Source organism: Garra rufa, chromosome 8 (genome assembly GCF_049309525.1).
Source record: "Garra rufa chromosome 8, GarRuf1.0, whole genome shotgun sequence".
Classification (NCBI taxonomy): Eukaryota; Metazoa; Chordata; class Actinopteri; order Cypriniformes; family Cyprinidae; genus Garra; species Garra rufa.
Genome location: NC_133368.1, coordinates 28,026,854 through 28,050,978, shown reverse-complemented (window position 1 = coordinate 28,050,978; position 24,125 = coordinate 28,026,854). Strand labels below are relative to the sequence as shown.

Here is a 24,125-nt window from a genome sequence, read left to right as displayed (position 1 = left end):
AAAAAAATCACTTTCATATTGGTCCAATTTGAGATCAGTTTCACTAACCCTTCTTTTTGTAATTTTATGATAAGACAATATAGAGCAGCCAGGAAGAAAAGTGAGAGAAAGTGAGGAGGGTGGGATTGGGAAAGGACCTTGGGATTCAAACTCGGGATGCCACTTTATTGTTGTCGCACTCCCAAACAAACTAAAAAAAATAGTTTGAGAGAAAATTAAAAACAATACTAGAGTTGTGGTCAACCAATATTGACAAGGCAAAACAATAAATAAATCATTAACAATTGATATAGCACATTCATTCATTTAGCACATTTCATACACAATGATATAGATAGATCTGTAGATTTATTAAAAGTTATTTAAATATAGTAAAAACAAATAGGAAAGTGTTTGTTTCTTTGAATAAATAAATTTAATATTAGCAATTTTGAATACATGACATTTACTATCAATAAATCATGTGATATCACATAGTTCACTAGCCACATCACCAACTTGAACATTGTTATTGGTTGACCACTATACTGCAGTAACTGACAATAATCTGGTTTGCTACACATATAGGCTGGTTAGCAAAATGTTGTTGGATCAAACTAGAGGTGTAATGACTCACTTTACTGATTTCACCATACGATTTTCTCACAATTAAAATACAAATAAAAGAAATCTATTTATACAAGGCTTTGCCTGTGCTCTTTCCATTTAAAATGAGAGGCAACCACTGCATTTTAATCATGCTTCATACATGCAGCATCGTCAGTTTTTAATCTAAATTATGCATCGTTTACACAGCAGGAGAATACGGTTGTCAGTCCTGTATTTGAGTCCTTAATACAGTTATGTTCACACACAGTACGGTTATTTACGGGCATGACAACCGCATTCTATATAACTTACCGTAAATTTTCAGGACTCACACCCGCATTCTCAGAATACGTGCTGTGTGAACGGAACAGGGCTGGACAACTAGTTGTCCGTCACATCTTTTAATGCGAAAAAGAGCTGTTCTGCAACACAAAAGCGCGTCTACGGTGTGTTGCGTGTTTTCATGTGTGGTTACAGTAACTTACAGTGATGGAGTTTTCTATCCAGTCTCTACCGGAGCCGCTCCCATCAGTTTTGTGCACCCAAATATAAAAGCTGCTGTCAGTAAATGAAGGTTTGATGGATGAACTCGCAGCTTGATTGGACTTTTGTTGCGTCAGAACGTGAAAAGACTTTGTTTTATTGACATCCCCATCTTTGATATTACTTAGGTCACTAATACTATGGTTACTGGTAAGGAATACAGGCTTGACTCCCATTGCACATTCATACAGACAGTATTCGAAACGCTACTGTAGGTTGTGTGAACGGCGTATTTCGAGACTCACACCTGTAAATAAATGTGGTAGTCAATCCCAAAAACTGACAGTGTGAATGTAGCCTTAGATTGTATAATTTCAAAATTTGAAGCAAACACAGAATGGTCTAACTTCAGTTTTGTGAAACTATACTACATAAAACATTTGCACGAAACAAACAGCAGATGGGCTGACGGAAAACGCAAATTCACTCTCTGCCAGCAGTTGGTGCTAAAAAAAACAGCAGCAATATAGCCTTTCATTGGTTACTGCTGCAAACAAAGCAGCGCTGTGCTTATGAACACTACTTTAATATGCATTATACAGAAGCAAGATGGAAAGAAAATATCATCTAAACTTTTCTAAAATCCCTTCAGAGAAACATTTACATAAACTCCTACCCCCAACTGTATCGCAATTCGTTTAACATCTCAACTGACTTGAAACGTCACATATTTGCATCGATTTTCAACTGGCTTAGGGTGCATCGTTACTTCCCTAGTTCAAACCCAGCAAAAGCTGAACCACATACAGTGTTCATTATGAAAATGCACCATTTTGTCATGTTTTATCTGTTTTCCTTTTACTTTCCCTGTCTTCCCTCTTCCTACTCTTTGGCATTGCTCACCTGCGGCGGAGGTCTTCTGCCACTGTGGCCCGGCAGCTGAAGAGGTAAGCCCTGAGAGACTGGAGCTGCTGTCTCAGTTTGAGAACGGCCGCCAATGTCTCGCAATGCTCATAGAGACACGGGTTCAACTGCTGGACATCTAACAGGGGCTCCTCATAAACAAACTCCAAAAACTCCTTTGCTTGTTTTGACACCTGAGCCACAAAAACAGTGTTGTTAATGATCACTTTCAGCTTTTGTTGGACATGTGCTTTGTTTTGTTGGTTGGTGCAAAAGCTGATTCTAAACTCACCAAGGAAAGCTTTAACAATATTGAAGCTATGGATTGGGTATATAAGTCTGTACACAAACCTTGTGTTTGTTAGTGTCCCAGTTGTGCAGTAGACGAGCAGGTATGAGGAAGAGGTTGTCCTGGTGACAACTTGGACAGTAGTACCAGCCGCTGTAAGAGCAAACTTTGGCCTTGCACCGTGACAGACCCACAGGTCTCTGACATCCTGAATGGAAAAACAAAGCAACAATAAAAAGGATGAACATCAAACAACACACAAATCAAACCTGGAACAGGAAAGATCAACTCTGGGTTAATGGCGACGTTAATGAACACCTAATCTACTGATGAGGGCATGACCCTGGTAAAATTTGACAATCATTAGCAGAAGGTGATCCATGTGTTTGGGTTGTCTACTGATATGTCAAGGTTTACGACACAACCCTGGCTAAACACAGATAAACATTACTGATGATCCAGAGGTTTCAAAAGATTTATACAGCACAAAAGGCAGCGATTGAGTCACTGATAAAAAAATAAAAAAAAATAAAAAGGTGTTTTTACCCGTTCAGACACAACAGAAAGAACCTAAATGCTTCTTAGTACTGAACAAGCAAAAATCCTGAGCACATTTAATACAAGATATCTCCTGAAAGTGCATTGCTTTGTCTTTTAACCGTTGTTCAAGTTGCCTTCAAACAGTTGAGGCGGCCCTCCAGCAAAGGGCTTATCCCAAAGGAACCAAAACAGGTGATTGTGAACATGGCAGGTGTCCCTTATCCTAACCATCTGGGAGAACCAGAGCCGGGACAGTGTGGATGTTCAAAGAATATAAAAAGAGAGAATGAAAGGAACAGGCTCAGACGGATATAGACTTGTACAATCTTTTCGGTGGAGCGTGGCAACAGCTATACACTTCATAGGGAGAAGAAGAAATGTGGACAAGATGGGAGGTAGGATAGAGAGGACAAAAACAAGTCAGAAAACAGTCTCAGAAAGAGGGACGCAGAGTGTTATCGCTACAAATATCTGTAGAGGGAGACACTGATTACAGTGTTTACAGGCATTGCTGTAGGTCTATTTTTGATGCATTGTTCGCTGGATGAAAAGGGCCATGCCGAAAACAGCGATGATGTACGTGCATCCCTGAATGGAAGTAAAATTACATAATTTACAATCAGATTCAAAACAGTCAGTTCTGTCATCATTTAGCCTCATGTATTCTATTTCTGTAATGTAAATGTAATGTAAAGAGTTAGTTCACCCAAAAATGAAAATTCTGTCATTAATTACTCACCCTCATGTTGTTCCAAATCTGTAAGACCTTTGTTCATCTTTGGAACACAAATTAAGATATTTTTGATGAAACCCAAGAGCTCCAACCCTCACTAGACAGCAAGGGTACTTCCACGTTCACGGCCCAGAAAGGTACCAAGAACATCAATAAAATAGTCCATATGAAATCAGTGGTTCAATTGTTATTTTATGTCATTCGTAATTTTACGTCAGCCTAGCGCCATGTGTTCTATGTCAGAAGCATGTGTTGTTTACATGCGAGGAAGGCAAGCGCATGCATCGTGAAACTCACAAAAATGGTACTAGGCTAATGCAGAGGGGAGGAATTTGTGTTCTGAAGATGAACGAAGGTCTTAAGGATGAGTAATTAATGATAGAATTTTCCTTTTTGAGTGAAGTATCCCTTTAAATGAATCATTTTGAAGAACATCTCAATCTAAATAACCTTTTTTCACTATAAAGAACCTTTGCGTTTGAAACGTTCCATGGATGTTCAAGGTTCTTCATGGAATCATTGATGCAAATTAAAAAAAATAAAAAACTGTTTTAAAAAGAGTTTAACAGAATGTTCACACCGCTCTTTCCATACAAACTACTGTGAATGGGTTCCAGAAAATTCATTAAATGTATTTCAAATGTATTGATACAATAAGAATATGTAAACTATCTTTCAAAAGTTCGTGGTTTAATGTTTTTTTTTTAAGAATATATAACTATATATATGAATTGATAATGACATTAAAGTTATAGTTCACCCAAAAATTAAAAATTCTGTCATTAATTACTCGTTCATCTTCGGAACAACAAATTAAGATTTTCTTTTTTTAAGATTTTTGATAAAATCCAAGAGCTTTCTGACCCTCCATATACAGCAACGCAACGGACACATTCAAGACACAGAAAGGTAGTAAGGACATTATTAAAATACTCCATGTGACATGGGACATAGAAGAGAAGAAATTGTTGAATTGGGTGAACTATCTCTTTAACATTATGCATGCCCTAAGAAATTTTAAAGGAGAACTGTATCATTTATAGCTGTGTCGGATGCATAATTAAATACATTTTTAAAAAACTGGGCAAATGTTATTTTGCGAACAAGACTCTTGCACAATACGTCGCCAAGGAATACTGCCATTTTGGACCAAGAAAAGAAAATTCACTCTATTCCATTTCCAAACCAATACGTAATGGGTTGTTCTAGCTGAGGTTAGGCGCTAACATCATGCGCTGCACTGTGCTGCCAATGTAAACTTGAGGTTTTAAGGGGCAGGGACCCCAGACTATAAAAAGTCAGAGGTGGTGTCCCCCATGCCACAGCTGATGGGTGCCTGATATTTGGGCTGAACCACAGACCATGCAGCAGGGTGTCGTGTGTCAGAGCTGCCTTGTAATCAGCATACATGCAGAGCGTAAACCCACAAATACCGCCCTTTTCCAAAAATAGTACATCGTTGTATAGCGCTCATGCTACAGAGACTGTTATTAAGAGAGAGCTAGTTGAGGCTGTGCTTTTCAGCAAAAGAAAAACAAAAATTGCGCAAAAATTAAAGGAGACGCACAGACTCAAAAACTTGATGGCAATGTTTGTATGCATTCAATTGGCTTCCAAAGCATAGTTTCTGTATAACATCATGGAAGAATCAGCAGCTAACAGCTCACATATGTCACATGCTTTGGAATTAAAAAGAGAATATATGAACAATGTTCAAATTCGAGTTAGTAAATGACCTACAGTCCTCATCTTCATCATAATACAATGCGTAAAAATGATTTTAAAGGAATAAATAAAACGCTGTGCAATCCAAGAGCTTTCTGACTCTGCACGAACCGCAATGTCACTATCACGTTCAAGGCCCAGAAAGGTATTAAGGACATCATTAAAGTAGTCCATGTGACATCAGTGGTTCAACGGTATGTTATGAACCTACAAGAATATTGCACAAATAAAATAATAATGACTGTATTCAAAAATTTCTTCTCTTCCCTGTCAGTCTTCGACACGCGACCATGCATGTGTGTGGTGCTACTGACGCAGAAGCCGGCGTTCTGACGTAGAACCCAGAAGTGCTGCACCTTGTTTGCAAGTAGAGAAATGGACATGCATGCATCTCGGTACTCTTGTGAACACATCGATTGACACGGAAGAGAAGAAATTGTTGAACAAAGTCGTTATAGTGATTTTGATGTGAACAAAAAGTATTTTCATAGCTTCATAACATTACAGTTGAACCACTGTCAAATTAAAGCTGCATGATTAATCGTTAAAAGTTCTTATTTCTAAATGACAAAAATTTATCTGTATCTATCAAACATTATACAAAGTCATATCCGAAAAATCTAATCTGTGTTCGTGCTGCTGGTATGAAACAGCTTTACAAACTTTGGCCTTTTCAACCACACAGTATTATTTCTGTCTTACAGTCATTCATATTATCATAGAAGTACTAGGATAAAAGTTTATAGTACGGATATAAATACTCATGTCTGCGGTAGCGATCAAAATGGAGCAAATCATCTTTTAAAAGTAATTTTCGCTTCAAATTGGCACCTCAAATAACATTTGTCATTACAATGTTATTAACGTTGTTTCGCAACTAGGTGGCAACAAGTGACTGTTAAAAAAAATTGTCTCATTGAATCATTAACTCAAGAGATTTGCTCAAAAACATTGATTCATTCAGTCTAAGTCATTGATTTGTTCATTCTAACAATAAAGAATTAAATAATTCCATTTAAATAAATTAAATTTTTTTTAGAATGAGGCAATTATTATTTTGTCACAGTCTCTAGTAGGCTAAATTACATCTTATTTAGCTTAGTTCAGAATCGTGGGTGAATTTCTATTTGAAACAAAAAAAAAAAACGTGACTTTCAATTCATCCAGAATTGTGCAGCTCTGTCACATGAACTATTATCAATGTCCTTACTACCTTTCTGGGCCTTGAACATGTCAGTTGCATATGCAGGATTTCATCAAAAGTATCTTATTTTGTGTTCTGAAGATGAACAAATGTCTTAACAGGTTTGGAAAGACATGAGGGTAAGTATTAATGAAAGAACATTTTTCATTTTTAGGTGAACTATCCCTAAACTCAAATTTTAAATGCACGCAAATGCATGTTTTACCAAACATGGTACCAAAACAATTATGTACAGAATAGTCACATTAGACCAAGATCATCTGAATGAGCTTCCTAGCAAACTTATGATACATTTCCATCAAGCCTGTTGGGTTAGAGAGCTTCTGGACAGTGGCCAGAGAGCATGTCACTTCTGGGAAGCAGTTGGCCGCTTGGAAACCACAGGCTCTGTGTATTGTGGACATCGCAGCCTGTGCCAGTAAAGCACAGCCCCACGCATGAGTTCCCACATACGTTCAAACACTCAAGGTGCAAGTTTGCACATCACAGCCAGATAGACAGCACAGAAAATATCCCAAAGCTGAGGGTACATCGATGTCTGTAGACATCAAACCACTCTGTGCCAACTGAAGCTTCCGATTTTAGCAGGTTGGAGCTGCGGCTTTGCAGTTAACACACATGACACTCATTCAATACGGTTCTCAACATTTCCCAATCTTATAGCCAAGCATACGTGGAGGGGAACGGCATGTCCCTTGCACAAAAAGTGGGGCCAACCTGGGACTGTGGGAAAGAGAGAAAGCTGTGCCAAACAAGAGGCGTTTGATGTGTTCTCTCCATGACTGTCTGCAAGATTCCCTTCTTTCATTTTTAGCACCCTGTTGCCCTAAAACGGCAACTATTTGCAGAAAAAAGAAAGGTGAAGCAGGGCGCTCTGTGGTGCCAAATGCACAATGGTTTTCTAGCAGAATAGACGTTACAGCTCCGGAGGAGGTGTTCAGTCCTTCAGTACGAGAAGGTCTCTCTGTTTTCTTGCTGCAAAGGCTACGACTCGCGCCACTTTCAAGCAGCCCGCGGAGTTCCACGGGACAAGAACGCAAGGGTGGGGCTTTGTAACTCCATAAGCGTGAAAGACGACAAGGCCCCAGCTTTGATGTCCCCTATTCAAGCTGACATCCACTTCAAAAAAAAAAAGACGGCATAAGGTTGTGCGTGCGTAAGTGTGCTCACACATGTTTGCTTGAGACAGATGCACTGCCCATCTTTTTGATGTAAACAGCAGTCCCTTGGACCCCATTCTCTCCACCTGACCCTACACTCCCTCTTTTCCCACCTACAGCTGGATCTTCCCCATTTGATCTGCTGTCCTTGTATGCTCTACAGGGTACTTTAGTGGAAGTGTGTGGAAAAAAAGCCCAAGCTGGGTTCAAGCAAACTATGTGATTTGGCTTGAGAAAAAGGGTGTATGTGTGTGTGCACTTGAGAGAGGAGGAAAGAGGATGGACTCTTCTTCTGCTTCAAACGGATGGCATGCATGACCCTCTTAAACAAAGGTCTGTTATTCTGTCGGCCTAATGATTTGAATAAAGTTTGCTCATTAAGTGTTGATCAGCAGTATTTTGATGGGAGATGATCTTCAAATAAATTCAAATAAATTAACCAAACCAACCCAACCCAATCAAAATATAACAAAAGAACGAATATTAAAGTAATATAATAAAAAAATAATGAAACATGTGGTACACTCTTACTTCTTGGGACAAGGAAGAACCAAAATCTTCAAACAGAAACGACAGACGGTATAAGTTTGAAATATGTTAAAGTTACATTAAGGCAGGGAGTAATGTTTCTTCTTTTCTATTGCACTTTAGGGGTTCTCCTCTTTAGCATCTCAAGGTCAACTTCCAGAACAAAATTTACAGATTACAGATTTACACACCCCCTTGTCATCCAATATGTGTATGTCTCTCTTTCTTCAGTCGTAAAGAAATTGTTTTTTGAGGAAAACATTTCAGGATTTCTCTCTATATATTGGACTTCTATGTTGCCTGTGAGTTTGAACTTCCAAAATGTAGTTTAAATGCAGCTTCAAATGATCCCAGCCGAGGAAGAAAGGTCTTATCTAGCGAAACAATTGGTTATTTTCTTAAAATATTGACAATTTATATACTGTTTAACATCAAACACTCATCTTGACTAGCTCTGCAAGTACTCAGTGTATTCCAGTTCAAGACAGTTAGGGTATGTCGAAAAACTCCCATCTCATTTTGAAGTTGGAGGAGAAAATGAGATGGGAGTTTTTCGACATACCCTAACTGTCTTGAACCGGAGTGCACGCAGAGCTAGACAAGACAAACATTTAAGGTTAAAAGTTTTTTTTTTTTTTTTTTTTAGAAAATAACCAATCGTTTAGAGCCCTTTGAAACTGCATTTTGGAAGTTCAAACTCATGGGCACCATAGAAGTCTACTATATGAAGAGAAATCCTGAAATGTTTTCCTCAAAAAACAATTTCTTTATGACATGAACATCTTGGATGACAAGGGGGTGAGTAAATGATCTGTACATTTTTGTTCTAGAAGTGAACTTCTCCTTTAAGTAATGTGAATGCATCACAGCTCCTTTCAGTAACCCCCACATAGTACTAAGCCATTCTAGATGTATATGACTTTTTTATTTTAGACGAATACATTTGGAGTTTTTGCTCTTCCAAGCTTTATTATGGCAGTGAATGGCTGGTGAGATTTGGAAGTCCAATAAAGTGCATCCATCCATCATAAAAATTATTCCACACAGCTCTGGGAGGATATACATGCCTTCTGAAGCGAATCAATGTGTGTGTGTAAGAAAAATGTCAATATTTAAAAGTGAATAAACCGTAATTCCGGGCAAAATGTTGTATGCGCTTTCACAAGAGAGTGGCATTCCGTTCATCATAAGCTCTAGTGAGAAAATGCTAGTCTCTTGACAACCAAGTTTTGTTTACAGCAAAGGAAAACCAGTGTCCTCGTGGCTTTTATCGAAATCCTCTTTTCATACAAATCCTCGTTTTGTACTTCTGGTTCATAACCAATGTTTTGTTTTGCTCTCTCCACTACATTTCCATGTTTGTCACTTCCATGTTTATCACCCGACTGCCAACATCATCCACTGGAACGGCACTCTCTCATGAATGCATGTACGAGATGTAGCGGAAAAGTTTTAAATATGGATATTTTTCTTACACAAACACATTAATTCACTTCAGAAGGCCTTTATTAATCCCCCGGAGCTGGGTGGAGTACTTTTTATGATGGATGGATGCACTTTATTGGACTTCAAAGTCTCAACAGCCATTCACTGCCATTATAAAGCTTGGAAGAGCCAGGATATTTTTTTTATATGACTCCGAGGGTATTCATCTGAAAGAAGAAAGTCATATACACCTAGGATGGCTTGTGGGTGAGTAAAACAATTTTATGTTGGGGGTAAACATCCACCCCTATATTCTGATTGGCCCATAATTAGAAAAGATAGGCCCATCTGACTGACAAGTAAAATGACCAATCACGGTTTGTTTTGTTTTTATGTGACATGTTGGATGTGGGTTAGGGTCTGAGAGAGATGCATCTGCAAGTGATAACACTAATATACTATCTTTTTTAAAAGAAAGAATGGAAAAGAAGACAAATTGGACTATTGAATGTATAGTTCCACCTTAAAAACCTCTTTTAAGGTTATATTTACATCTTTAAAATTTGATGGAAAAAAATAAAGTCATAAAAGTTCTTGGGTGATAAAAACGAGAGCGAAAGAGAGTGAGAGAGAGAGGGGGGCTGCGAGAGCAGGGATGTACCCAGCTGTTCTGTTCTTTTTAGGCCGACACTTCCCATTCAAAAAAATCTCTTTCGTGGCCCCGAATCAAACAATTAGCTTCCGCAAAGATCGCAGCATCCAGGGAGCCTTTGATTCTAAAAGGGGATTTTTTCCGCTTTATATGGGCCAATTATCGTCAGGTGCCTGCTGTCCTTGTTCGGTGAGGCTTTCAAATATCCTGCATTAAAAAGCTGGTTGTTACAACCGGGCAGGAAAGCGTTTCATTCATATCCACTTAGAGGGTGGAAATTTCACACCAGAGAAAGAAAGTGATAGACTACAAACTGCCACAACTATAAGGACTCAGATATCTACCTGCCCTTTGAAGGCCACCACAGCAAAGCTAAAGACATCAACAAAATCAAACAGTATTTGGAATGGAGAGATGACGTTTGTGTGGCAAATTACAGACCTATGTTGAGGGTTGGCTTTGTATAATGGTTGCTTGTTTGTTCGAGTGATCACATAATCTGGCATGTGTTGAAAAATGTGACGTTTGGTTTGAAACAATTCTTTAGTAAATGGAACATTTACTTTTTTAGGGGTTGAGTTAACTTGTTGAATCTTTTGACTCATGGAAAAATGCTAAAATTTATACAGACATGGCCTTTTTGAAAGACAAAGATCAAAGCTAAGGAGTCGATATAAGCTGGCAGCCTTAAACCTATGATGTCAAATCCAGATCAGAGAGAAAAAGTGACCACATACTAAATTTAAGAGCAACTGACATAATTATTAAGATTTTAGCCCTGTTTACACTTGGTTTGAACAAAGTGTCTTGAGATTTCATTAAGGAGGAGGATTTTATTCTCATGACTAAACAGAGCACTTATTATAGGCGCCAAATGTGATATTTAGGGGTTAAAGCGTGTAGCACTGAAACCCTATTGTAATTGTTAGAATGGCCAAGGATCAGCAAATCCACGTAAAACTAATCGTGCAGACCAAACCGTAAGTCATAGAGACTTGAAACTTGGAGAGATGGTAGTACTCACACCGCCGACAACACCACCAAATCTCGCCCCAATCGGCCTGACGGAGGTGCTACAGCGATCAAAAGTATGAAAACGCTCATAACTCTTAAACCGCCAGTCGCAGACTTAAGTGTCTAATGTCGTTAGAATCCTTGGCTCACACCACCTCATGCCTCAGAATCAATCACGAGCCTGCAAAATTTTCGGGTTTTTGGATTTTTTTTTTAAATCTATTTTTGCAAACTAATCCTAGGTTTTTTGCCCGTTCGGAACCCAACCAGTGCAGAAAGATTCACTGGAGAGTAAAAAAAGGACTATATTTCTTGCTTAAAATGAAACCAAAACTGGATAAAAACTGAATTGTTCAATAAAAGAACATTTAATAAGTTAAATCAATAATAATTAAATAATAAACATTTTTAAATTGCATTTTTTAAAATGTTCACATTTTGATTATTGCTGATGCCTCCAGTTATTATGTGTCTGATTTTATATTTACAAATGTTTAAATTACAACCTATTTTTGGGTTCATTTTAAACCAGCCATTGAGTAATTTTTAAACAATAGTTAAGTTAAATAAAACTACCTAGAAGGTAAAACATTTAACCCAACCACTGAGTCAAAACAACCCAGTTGATGGGTTTGTCCATATTCAACCCAGCATTTTTTAGTGTAGCAAACAAAAAATACAATATTTGATATTAATTAATATTCAAGAAATATGACAATAATCAACTGATAATATAGAAATAATTGTAAAAATATGAAAAGTCTTAATATGTGATTGAAAAAAACTGAAAAATAAATGCCATTTTAATTTGTCTATTGTTTTTACAATGTTATCACTGCACGTTCACTTTTTATTCATCTAAAATGATGTACATTTCTAAGTAGATTCATTGATTTTTTTTTATTGATTTATCACCTAGTGTCACATTTGGCCTCAAGAAGATAAAATTATGATCAATACTAATTAATTAAATATGCAGGCATATTTGTGCCACAATGAATAGAAAATGAATGGGCAACCAGCAAAGGTAATTGACTTTTGGTGAACTTCTCCCTGAAAATGTTACTGACGAGGAACCAAATCCAAAAAAGCAAAACAATTACAATTTAGGAAATGTGGAAAGTGCATTGTAAAAAGGTGGTCACCTGCACACCGGAAGCTCTGAGCGGTGAGACCCTTTTCTACAGCCAGACAGGTAAGGATACTGAGAAAGCTGGTGGTGACGGACTGTCGTTTAGCTCTCTGAGCCTCCCTGTGCCGTCGCTCCCTGGCTGGCTTACTCCGTATCAGCACCTCGCTGGAGACCTGATTATTCTCCCACTGTGGCCGCTGTGCCGTCACTGCTGTGCGCAAGGCCTCCACCCAGTCCTGAGCCTTGGACTCGCTCTCTGCCCGCAAGCGGAGCACATCATCAGAGAAGACCGCCTGGAAGCGGGAGCTGGTGTCTACATCTTCATCATCCCGCTGCACAGCCAGACAGGAGGCCAACGGGTACCTCAACACCGGCTCCGACACTGGGCCTCTTCCCTCGGTCGGGAAGGCCTGCAGCTCAGTGCGGCTAAGTACAAACGTGAAGGCCCTCCAGTTGTTGAGGTCGGTGAGTTGGTGCAGAAGGCCAGCCTTAAGAACATCAGCACAGTGCTGGGTAAACAGTGGTAGGGCCGTGGGACGTACCAGGGGTCGAGGGGCTGGCACCGTCGCCGCATCTGGATCGGGTTCGTGAGGGGTAGGGGAGTTGGCACGGGCCGGCTCCACTTTGCGATTGGCTGGACGGGCGGCCAAGACGCGTTCCCAGAGGAGTCTACGCCACTCCAGTGCCTCCCACTGGCAGGGCGCGCGTAACTGCACGCGGGTGCTGTTAAAGAAGACAGCCTGGAGAACACGTCCATCCTGAGGCTGGGGCGCACTCACACCTTGGCAGTGGGACAGCGAGAGGGCTGCACATAGCTGCTGGTTGCCGCTGCTGTCCAGGCTGTAGAGACGCAGCTCACAGGGTGTAAGCTCAACATGACAGGTGGTCCAGCGCCCCCATGGACCCTCTCTCTGCTCCAGCGTTCCCTGCTTCACCAGGCTAGGGCTGCTCTCCTTATGAGCTAGAAAATAGAAGTCAGAAAGAACACCTTTAATGCCAATAACAAACTAAAAGTGTCTAAATAACTGTAAATATGATTATAGGGCTTTTTGCTACACCATGTCAAGTCAATGGCAAAAACTGAAATGGCACAAGAAAATTTACAAAAAAACAATCAAGTACTTTCTGGCAACTTCTACAATACAAACAAGACTTTTATTTTAGCTTTGAGTCCTTATTTTGTAACAGTATGTATAAAGGTGAGTAGTCCAGGATCAGACTCTACTCGACTATTAACTAAAACTGTGCTCTCTGAGAATTACATTTCTCAGAGGTCTTTAGCAAAGATACGAATGTTTCTAAAGAAGCAGATTGTTTTGAGGATTACATTTCTCAGAGGACTTTAAATAAAACTTTAATGCAGTTTACTAACCCAACAAAACATGCAAAAATGTCAAAATAAATGACATTTAATAACCTTTATAATAAATAACCTTTAAAAAAAATCTTCAGCAAAAAGCTATTTTAGACAATTTACCAAAAGGGCAAAATTGCCCTAAAACACAAGAAGAAATATAGAAAACAACAACTACAAAAAAAATTATGGAAAGGATTATAAAACTCCTTCAAGATGGAAATCCATCATGGAGTGTGGTAAAAAAAAAAAAAAAGTTGGATCTTCCCAGTCAGCTGTTTCTAAAATTTAGTTTAAGTATAAACAAAATGGAAAGATTTTAAAATGAAAACATACAGGCAGACCAAGGAAGACAAAGCATCAAGATAGAAAACTAGAAAAATTACATTTACATATAGAAATGCCAAATGAAAACCAGCATTAACACATACACAAAAGAAAACAAAATTAGAGTGGACTAAAGAGAAAAAGTCATGAAGTGTGGATGATTGGATGAAGTGATGCTGGAACTTTTGTCTTGTGCAGTTCTAATAAAGTGTATAAAGATGATTGCCTGAAGAAAACAATCAAATTTTCCAACTCATTTAGAATGTGGGGTTGTATGTCAGGTAAAATACCAGGGGAAATGGTTATCCTTACCTCAACAGTCATTCACAGGTTTACACTGAAACTTTGGACACTTTTTTCATTCCATCAATAGAAAAGAAGTTTGGTGATGGTGTTAGTAAGATAACACACTTTGCCACAGAGCAAAGAGTTCTAAAGCTTTGCTTCAGGAAAGGCACATCAACTCAATGACATGGCCAGCAAACAGTCCGAATCTCAATTAGATTAAAAATGTATGGTGGACATTGAAAAACTGGTCCATGACGAGGCTCCATCTTGCAAAGCTGATCTGTCAACAGCTATTCAAGAAAGTTGGAACCAGCTTGATGAAGAATATTGTTTTTCATTAGTGAAGTCCATGCCCTAAAGAATTCAGCCATAATAAGGGGGCATTGATACTGTTTCGTATGCAATGGCATTAGCCAATCATAACAGTGGCCGATTCCTGAGAAGCCTTAAAGTACACTCCCTTTAAAACAGGTAGTTTTAGACAAAGGGTTTTTGTTTATAATTACTGTTTCCTTTTATTTGCCCATCACACTGTCACTAGTACCTCCTATTGCAGAACTTGCTGCCCCCATGTATGGGGACCTTTCGTCGCCTTAGAATTATAAGGTTCTATCTGCGTTCCGAGTGGTTTTGAGATATTGAGCTTCAAAGTTTTTGCATTCTATATAGCAAAAATTATATTGGGAACAAGTCTATTTCCTACATGAGAATGACAGAGACCCTAAATGTATTCTAAATGCACAATATCAAAATCCTCTCAAATTTTTAAATGGCGAATTTGGGAACAGGTCAAATGTAGATAGAACCTTCTAATTCTAAAAAGTCGTTTTCTGCTGGCAATTATAAGGTTCTATCTCGCAAAACAATTAATTAAAGCAACAATTTTCAAGAAATAAAAGTAGTTTACCTGTAATTTGTTTTAAAACATAAATTATTGTTGTAACATTGTGTCAACATGTATAAGAAAGGTCAATTTAATGCTCTTAATGCTTCCTTTATCACATAATATTTTAGGACAAATATTTTTTTCATGTTTAAGTTTGGCATAAAAGGCAGTGCTGAATATTTTGTCCAGAGCAGTTGTTAATTTTATAATTATAACAATTAGTAATTCAATTAAAGACATTATTGCAGAAACAGATAAAAAACAAGCAGCTACTCTAATCCATCTGACCAGCACTTTATTCCACAAAAAGCCATATTCAACCATATTCGCAAAAACGATCGTTTTCATCATCTTTAATAACAACAGTCTGATCGCTATTGACCACATTCACCATCAAACGACAGTGACACTTCATTATGTACTTTACATTATGCAGTTGCTCTGCGGTAAAGCCATATAAGCCAGTTGCAGATAATATTATTTGTTTTATGCCGGTAATATATATAATGCCGGTAACGGTAATTGAGTAAAAAAAAAAAAAAAAAAAAAAAATCATCACGCTATCATTATGTTTTAGATGTGCCACTTTGAGGAATATATGTGAATTGCACTTATTGATTCTCCAGACTTGTAATTGTTGTTTTACGTTTAATCTTTCCTGCTGTTATGAAGCAGTCCTGCGACATGACAAAGAAAGTTAATCCTGATTGGTCCTCTTGTTTGCATTCGAAGTGCTGATTGGCTCACAGATAGAGCCAAGTCATAGTTCGACTTTGTAGATGGAACCTTTTTCTTTTCTAAATAAAAAGTCCTAAAATGAACAACTTAAAAAAAAAACATTACATAATGTAAATAAGTTGTCACAGAATAAGAATATGTGAATAACTCAATTTTGACAAAAATGTCAGATAGAACCTTATAATTCCAAGGCGACGCTTTGTGAAAGATGTTCACATCATCTATGATGGATGCTATTGTGTTACGTGATAGCAGTCTATCTGACCACCTCAAAGCAGGAAGAAACATTGTGTGTCAGGCTGCTGTGCAAACAAAACGGCAAAGAATGACCCCTAATCTTTGGCACTCCTTTTCAGTCCTTCCTTTCTCTGTTCATTTCTTTCACATACTCCCTCATTTATCTCCTTTCCTCTCTTAGTCCACAACACCCCTCATCCTTACATTCTCTTGGCTGGAAACTGCCCGTTTTCCTCTCAGCCCTCGGGAACCTGCTGGGTGCCACGGGCATCTGGCCTGGCCAGACCCACAGAGACAGAAAGAGGCCAAGAGAAGGGGGAATTAATAGCAAATGCCCCTGTACTGTTTTCTTTAAGTCTTATCTGTAATGTACCAGTCAAAACTGCACCTTCCATAACATCTGTAACTTATAACGGACATAACCCTCCCTCTTGTGCTGATAAGCTGTGAGCTCTGAGGGTTGGGTTCATTTGGGTAGCCAGAAAAAGCTACGACAGATGATGTGCTTCGGCACTCTGGAGAATCGTTGTGGATGTTTGGGGGCTCCTTGCACTCTGAGGTCTTCTGAGGTCTTGCATAGCTTGCAGCTATGGAAAGAGTCACTACTAATTTCACGGCAGAGAGGACGTGAGGCGTGCTGACATGACCCAATTAGAGAGCTGGTGCAAGGCCAGTCTGCCTGCAGAGCCTGAACCTTTCTAAGACCTTTTCATCTGCAAGTGACTAAAAGACCCATTTGAGACAGACATGGCACATCAAACCAGTATTAGTGGTGCTACCACTCATGGATGGGCATGAGGGAAACAGTCATCAAAGATGACTCAAAATCTGAGCAGAAAAAAAAGCAGACAGATACAAATAGCAGGCAGAGAGAATGGAGCTGAGTGAGAGCCAAAGTAATCTGGATAATTTTGAAGGCCAAACTAGTCAAGTTTAATGGGACTTATATATACACAGTCAAGCCCAAAATTATTCATACCCCTGGCAAATTCTGACTTACAGGTACTTTTATTCAACCAGCAAGTTCAAAACATTTAGATATGGTCTTACAGCCGCAGGTCCTCAGTGAGCTCTTTGTCTTAGCCATAACTGTCCACAAACCAACAGCAGAGAGCTTCTGTTTTTCACCTGTTGAGTTGATTAAAACAGCTGTTCCCAATGAATCAGGGTAATTAGGATGCTTTAGAACAGCTTGGACTATTTGGAATGGTATAGAACTTTGGATTTTGAATCCAACTTTTTAACTTTGAATCCAAAAATCGTACATATTGTGCCTTTAAGCACAATATTAGAATGATTTCTGAATAATCATGTGACAAAGACTGGAGTAATGGCTGCTGAAAATACAGCTTTGCCATCAGCTGTCAAACTAACAAAATAGCTTTTAGAAAAGTATACCTACACAGTTATGAGTTAATTTGCTTCAGTTTGACAAAACAGATCAAGACAATCAAGCGACCTTGATTGACTCTTTAATCCTTTATCCATAAACCCCGTAATTTTCTTCAGCAAGATGCAGTACAATTGCAGCATAAATCCAATTTAAGACCTGTTTAACTGTATTCCACTAACAATAAAATTGTACTGCTTGAGGTTCAATAAACATGCAAATGAGTAAGCACGACTTTTAGACCTGCAGTAATCAAACACAGAAAGCAGCACTCATGGAAAAACATAACATGACGTCATGATGAAAAGCTGAGTATAATCTCTACCCACTTTACACGTCAATTAAAGACAACTAGCAAGTTTTGTTGCACTGAATTTTAGAGACCACAGTGAAATAAATATAAATCTGACAACCTCTGACTTTGGTATGGTAATAATAAATAAAATAAAATGTAAATTATTCCTGTGATAGCATTACTTGAGTCTTCACTGTTACACGATGCATCAGAATTCATTCTAAGATGCTGATGTGTTCAAAAAACATTTATTATTATCAATTTAAAAGAGAAAAGAACAGCATATATTTGAAATTAAGATCTTTTGTAACATTATGAATGTATTGACCAACCCTTTTTTAATCAATTTAATGCATCCTTGCTAAGTATCTTACTGACCCCAAACTTTTGAACGCTAGTGTAATTGTCTATTACAAAACAGAATTAAACCAAAAGGTAAAATGTGTTTAAAGGATAGTTTACCCAAAAATGAAAATTCTATCATTAATTACTTACCCTCATGTTGTTCCAAACCTGTAAGACCTTTGTTCATCTTTGGAACACAAATTAAGATATTTTTGATGAAATCCCAGAGACAACAAGGGCCCTACAACATTCAAGGCCCAGAAAAGGTAACAAGAACATCGACAAAATAGTCCATGTGACATCAGTGGTTCAACTGTAATTTTATGAAGCTACAAGAAAACGTTTTGTCGACAAAAAAAGACTTTCAACAAAAAAAAGAAGAAGAAAATTCAACAATTCTATTCCCCTAAACACCATCTTTTGCCAACAGCACCATAACATATGTGCGTGCAATGCTCTTGGTACCTTTCTGGGCCTTGAATGTACAGTCATGGCCAAAAGCCATAAATATTGGAAATTGGAAAAGTTGCTGCTGAAGTTTTTATAATAGCAATTTGCATATACTCCAGAATGTTATGAAGAGTGATCAGATGAATTGCATAGTCCTTCTTTGCCATGAAAATTAACTTAATCCCGAAAAAAACTTTCCACTGCATTTCATTGCTGTCATTAAAGGACCTGCTGAGATCATTTCAGTAATCGACTTGTTAACTCAGGTGAGAATGTTGACGAGCACAAGGCTGGAGATCATTATGTCAGGCTGATTGGGTTAGAATGGCAGACTTGACATGTTAAAAGGAGGGTGATGCTTGAAATCATTGTTCTTCCATTGTTAACCATGGTGACCTGCAAAGAAACGCGTGCAGCCATCATTGCGTTGCATAAAAATGGCTTCACAGGCAAGGATATTGTGGCTACTAAGATTGCACCTAAATCAACAATTTATAGGATCATCAAGAACTTCAAGGAAAGAGGTTCAATTCTTGTTAAGAAGGTTTCAGGGCGTCCAAGAAAGTCCAGCAAGTGCCAGGATCGTCTCCTAAAGAGGATTCAGCTGCGGGATCGGAGTGCCACCAGTGCAGAGCTTGTTCAGGAATGGCAGCAGGCAGGTGTGAGCGCATCTGCACGCACAGTGAGGCCAAGACTTTTGGAAGATGGCCTGGTGTCAAGAAGGGCAGCAAAGAAGCCACTTCTCTCCAAAAAAACATCAGGGACGGATTGATCTTCTGCAAAAAGTATGGCGAATGGACTGCTGAGGACTGGGGCAAAGTCATATTCTCAGATGAAGCCTCTTTCCGATTGTTTGGGGCATCTGGAAAAAGTCTTGTCCGGAGAAGAAAAGGTGAGCGCTACCATCAGTCCTGTGTCATGCCAACAGTAAAGCATCCTGAGACCATTCATGTGTGGGGTTGCTTCTCATCCAAGGGAGTGGGCTCACTCACAATTTTGCCCAAAAACACAGCCATGAATAAAGAATGGTACCAAAACACCCTCCAACAGCAACTTCTTCCAACAATCCAACAACAGTTTGGTGAAGAACAATGCATTTTCCAGCACGATGGAGCAACATGCCATAAGGCAAAAGTGATAACTAAGTGGTTCAGGGACCAAAACGTTGAAATTTTGGGTCCATGGCTTGGAAACTCCCCAGATCTTAATCCCATTGAGAACATGTGGTCAATCCTCAAGAGGCGGGTGGACAAACAAAAACCCACTAATTCTGACAAACTCCAAGAAGTGATTATGAAAGAATGGGTTGCTATCAGTCAGGATTTGGCCCAGAAGTTGATTGAGAGCATGTCCAGTCGAATTGCAGAGGTCCAGAAAAAGAAGGGCCAACACTGCAAATACTGACTCTTTGCATAAATGTCATGTAATTGTCGATAAAAGCCTTTGAAACGTATGAAGTGCTTGTAATTATATTTCAGTACATCACAGAAACAACTGAAACAAAGATCTAAAAGCAGTTTAGCAGCAAACTTTGTGAAAACTAATATTTGTGTCATTCTCAAAACTTTTGGCCACGACTGTAGTAGTACCCTTGCTGTCTATGTAGGGTCAGAAAGCTCTCGTATTTTATCAAAAAGATCTTAATTTGTGTTCCGAAGATGAACAAAGGTCTTAAGTGGTTGGAATGTCATGAGGGTGAGTAATTAATTACAGAATTTCCATTTTTGAGTGAACTATCTCTTTAAAAAGGTGTCATATATATTTTTAACAACACTCCATTCAAAGCAAGTTAAATCTAAGGCCAGTCTCTGAGTTAGAAATCAAGATGTCGAAGAATCTTGAAGCCAAAACAAAGCAGACTATATTGAAATTGACGCTTGTAATGAACTTACAGAGCCAAGTCAAGCATAACGCAAACACTGAGACCTGTGCAGTGAGGGGTGTAGAGGTTTCTCCAGTCTTAATCGGTACATCTATCAGCATTAGAAACTGGGTGGGTTGCCAATATCTTAATGTCACCCAGGATTCAATCTCAGTCACTCAAGAAACAGTGGGCATTCGAGCATGGAACTTACTTCTATTTCCAGTTGCTCCCTTTGGCACATTTTGCTGTAATTAACAATTTGCCCCATTAAGTTGTAACACAGAGGCAAGGACAGCCAAGCGGATTGGTATCACCTGCTATTTTGCAAAACCTAGCACTGATTTACTGGATGTAGAAATAAATCAGCCTTCTCAAAGTGAGTTAATACAGAATTAAACCAGACTACACTGGATATAAAAAGCTTTAAAACAATGTGACAGTTTGTCTTGGTGAATACGTACTGTATTAAAAAATAGCAGGTATGTTAATCGTAATATTGCACTAGGTCTCTGCTGTTCTTGTTCGGAGATGACCTTGTCTAAATAAAAAGCCTTTCAGACGAAAACACACAAAAACGAACAAACAGGCCAAACCATAAGTAAGCCAAAACTCATTGAACCCCCTCGACATAAAAGGAGGTGACTCCTGCAAAGAGTGCAGGTGAGCGGTGTTGACAGAGACGCAGACACAACAAATCACAGGTGTGAGGAGATAAAAGCTAAAACATCACGTGACATTTTAATCAAGTGTACAAAGTGGTGAAATAGTTTTCTCATTTCAGCAAGTGAATAGTCTTTAAAGGGAGGTTTTTTCATGTTCAGTTTTTGTCCTAATCATTAAGTCCTACTTAATGCAACTGTAAAGTGTGAGAGTTGATTTCCAGAATTAAAAATACCATTCATTCGTTTTAAACAATAACTTGTAAGACTTGTAATGTTTTTTTAAGTCTTTTATGCTCATCAAGGCTTAATTTTTTGGATCAAAAATACAGAAAAAATTGAAATATTGCGAAATGTTGTTACAATATAAAATAATAGATTCTGTTTTAATATACTTTAAAATGTAATTTATTCCTGTGATGCAAAGCTGAATTGTCAACAGCCATTACTCCATTCTTAAGTGTCACATGATCCTTATTTATTTATTATTAGAATTAATTCTGTCTGCAACAGTTGGGCCGCCAACATTTTTTTGGAACCTGTAATACTTTTTTCAGGATTCTTTGAGGAACAAAAAGTTAAAAAGAACAGCATTTATTCGAAATATAAATAGTTTATAACAATATTAGCCTTTGCTATCACTTTTTATTACTTTAACACATTCTTGCTGAATAAAATATTAATATCATTTAAAAAAAAGAAAGAATGAAAATTTACTGACCCCTTTTGAACGGTAGTGTATGTTGTTAGAAGCTGTTCTAAATGCTGTTCTTTTTAATGTTTTATTCATCATAGAATCCTGAAAAAAGTATCACAGGTTACAAAAAAATATTAAGCAGCACAACTGTTTCCAAAATTGATAATAATTCAGCATATTAGAATGATTTCTGAAGGATCATGTGACAATGAAGACTGAAGAATTTAGCTTTGATCACAGGAATAAATGTATATTAAAATAGAAAAATGTTATTTTACGTTGTAATATTTTAAACATTTCATTTTTTTCTGTATTTTTGATCAAATAAATGCAGCCTTGATAATCATAAGAAACTTCTTTAAAAAACATTACAAATCCCAAACGTCTGAACTGCAGTGTATATTTTTTATTTTTTTATTTGACTATGTCAATTGCAATATTTAACTGGATCATAGTTCTTTCCCTCATTAAAACTCTAAAATACATTTGCTTTAAAGTTTTTAATGTTGAGCTTCAACTCATATCTGGTTGATTTGGTTTATGGTTTACAATTTTTTAACCAACAATTTTGTTTTAATCCCTGTTGGAAAAATTCTTCAGGCAAAAAAGGGCAGCTGTTGCACTCTATAAAATAAAATTCTGACTGGCAGTGATTGTGTGGCATCACTAAGCATTTTCACTTTCAATGTAGACATAATCCTGTAAGCGAAACATCTGGTTTTGAATGAGATATGATTTAACTTGCTTGACCTCTGCATCTCACAACAATTGAACATAAATGTATAAATGATGAATATAGACAATAAACAGTTTAATTTGAATTAATTCTTACCATCTCTGTGGTCATTCAGTGCCATATTCTTAAGCGTATTTTTGTCAATGGCAGGAATGCCATTATCGGTGTAAGTGCGGTTGTTGACGTCTGAACGGGAGCGGTTGTGGCCACGCTTGAAGCCGCTGCTGGATGCGTTGGTGGTGGAGTTTGTCTCTTTGGCATGAGCCGCCAAATCGTTGGTGGATCGTGCTCGGTTCCTTTTCCCATGTCGCAGGCCCAGCACAGTGAAAGACGTCTGCTCCGCCCAAGCCATATTGCTGGGTGATATCTCAGATTGCTTCCCTGTCAGCAGCCCCCACACCCCACTGGAGTTCAACTTGTCCAAAGTGGTGGCCTCTTTAAGCTTGGTGGGACGTACCTGGCCATCTCCTTGATTGTCATCGAGGCAGTGCAAGTAGTCCTCAGTGGCCTCGAGGGCTGGGCTTATGTCCTCAACTTCTAGACCCTCCATCACCTTGATAGTTTCAGCGTCACAAAGGAAGCAGAGGGGCGGAGCAAATGGACCGATTCCTCACGTGTGAGAGGGTCAACACGGCAGGATCGAAAGGCCTGAAGGCACCGCAGACGGAACATCTGCTGTCTGAACCCAAAAGGAAGCGAAGCAAAACAGATGGTCCACAAAGGCCTTTCCAGGACTGTCACTTTATGAGCCAATGTTGTTAATCAAGAACCTAATGAGAACTGACCGCTGTGCCAGCTATCAGTATCAGCACTGGCTAAGGTGAGTGAAAACAGTGCTGTCTCGAACAGGTGTTGCCTCATTCAGATGAGCGCCTCAATTAAATCACTGCAGTCTGTAAGGCAGTAATTCAGCGAGTGATAAATGCAATGTGGCATCAGGACATCCTTCCCCAGGGCCCGACATCCTGAATTTAGAAAAACAAGAGAGAAAAGCACATGATAGCTAGTATGATGAGCCCCAAATAGAAAATAAAAACAAGCAATTTTTTAAGACATGGTAGCTTTTCCAAACCCTAGTGAGCCTCCTTGCTGTCTGCCACCCATAATAGGCAGTTGCCCTCTATACTGGTCCCATTTGCATTTTCTATGTAAACATGCACTAGATCAGGGGTCCCCAAACTTTTTTCTGAGCGGGCCACATAATTTTCTTTTCTTTAAAGGGGGGCCGGGTCGGTTTATAAAAGAAAATTCCATGGGCTGGACTGACTACTATTATTATTATTTTATTATGATTTTACCTGTATTTATTATACCTTTTAATGCTAGAATAGTTTATTATTTTTTTATGCACCAGACAGACAAATGATCATTTCTTTTCAAAAGATATACAGGTGCTTCTCAGTAAATTAGAATGTCATGGAAAAGTTCATTTATTTCAGTAATTCAACTCAAATTGTAAAACTTGCCTATTAAATACATTTAA

At 38.4% G+C, this 24,125-nt stretch overlaps 1 protein-coding gene across 1 annotated transcript in view; it reads right to left on the bottom strand.

The window, feature by feature from the left end:
• plekhm3 (pleckstrin homology domain containing, family M, member 3) overlaps positions 1-23,602 on the bottom strand; it is a 51,055-nt gene extending 27,453 nt beyond the window's left edge. The window contains exons 1-4 of the mRNA XM_073845595.1: positions 22,739-23,602; positions 12,390-13,337; positions 2,326-2,471; positions 1,975-2,168 (exon numbers count right to left, since the gene is read on the bottom strand). Coding sequence (XP_073701696.1) covers positions 1,975-2,168; positions 2,326-2,471; positions 12,390-13,337; positions 22,739-23,192 — 1,742 coding nt within the window. The 5' untranslated portion in view covers positions 23,193-23,602. The remainder of the gene's footprint in view (positions 1-1,974; positions 2,169-2,325; positions 2,472-12,389; positions 13,338-22,738) is intronic.
• Between the last annotated feature and the right edge of the window lie 523 nt (positions 23,603-24,125).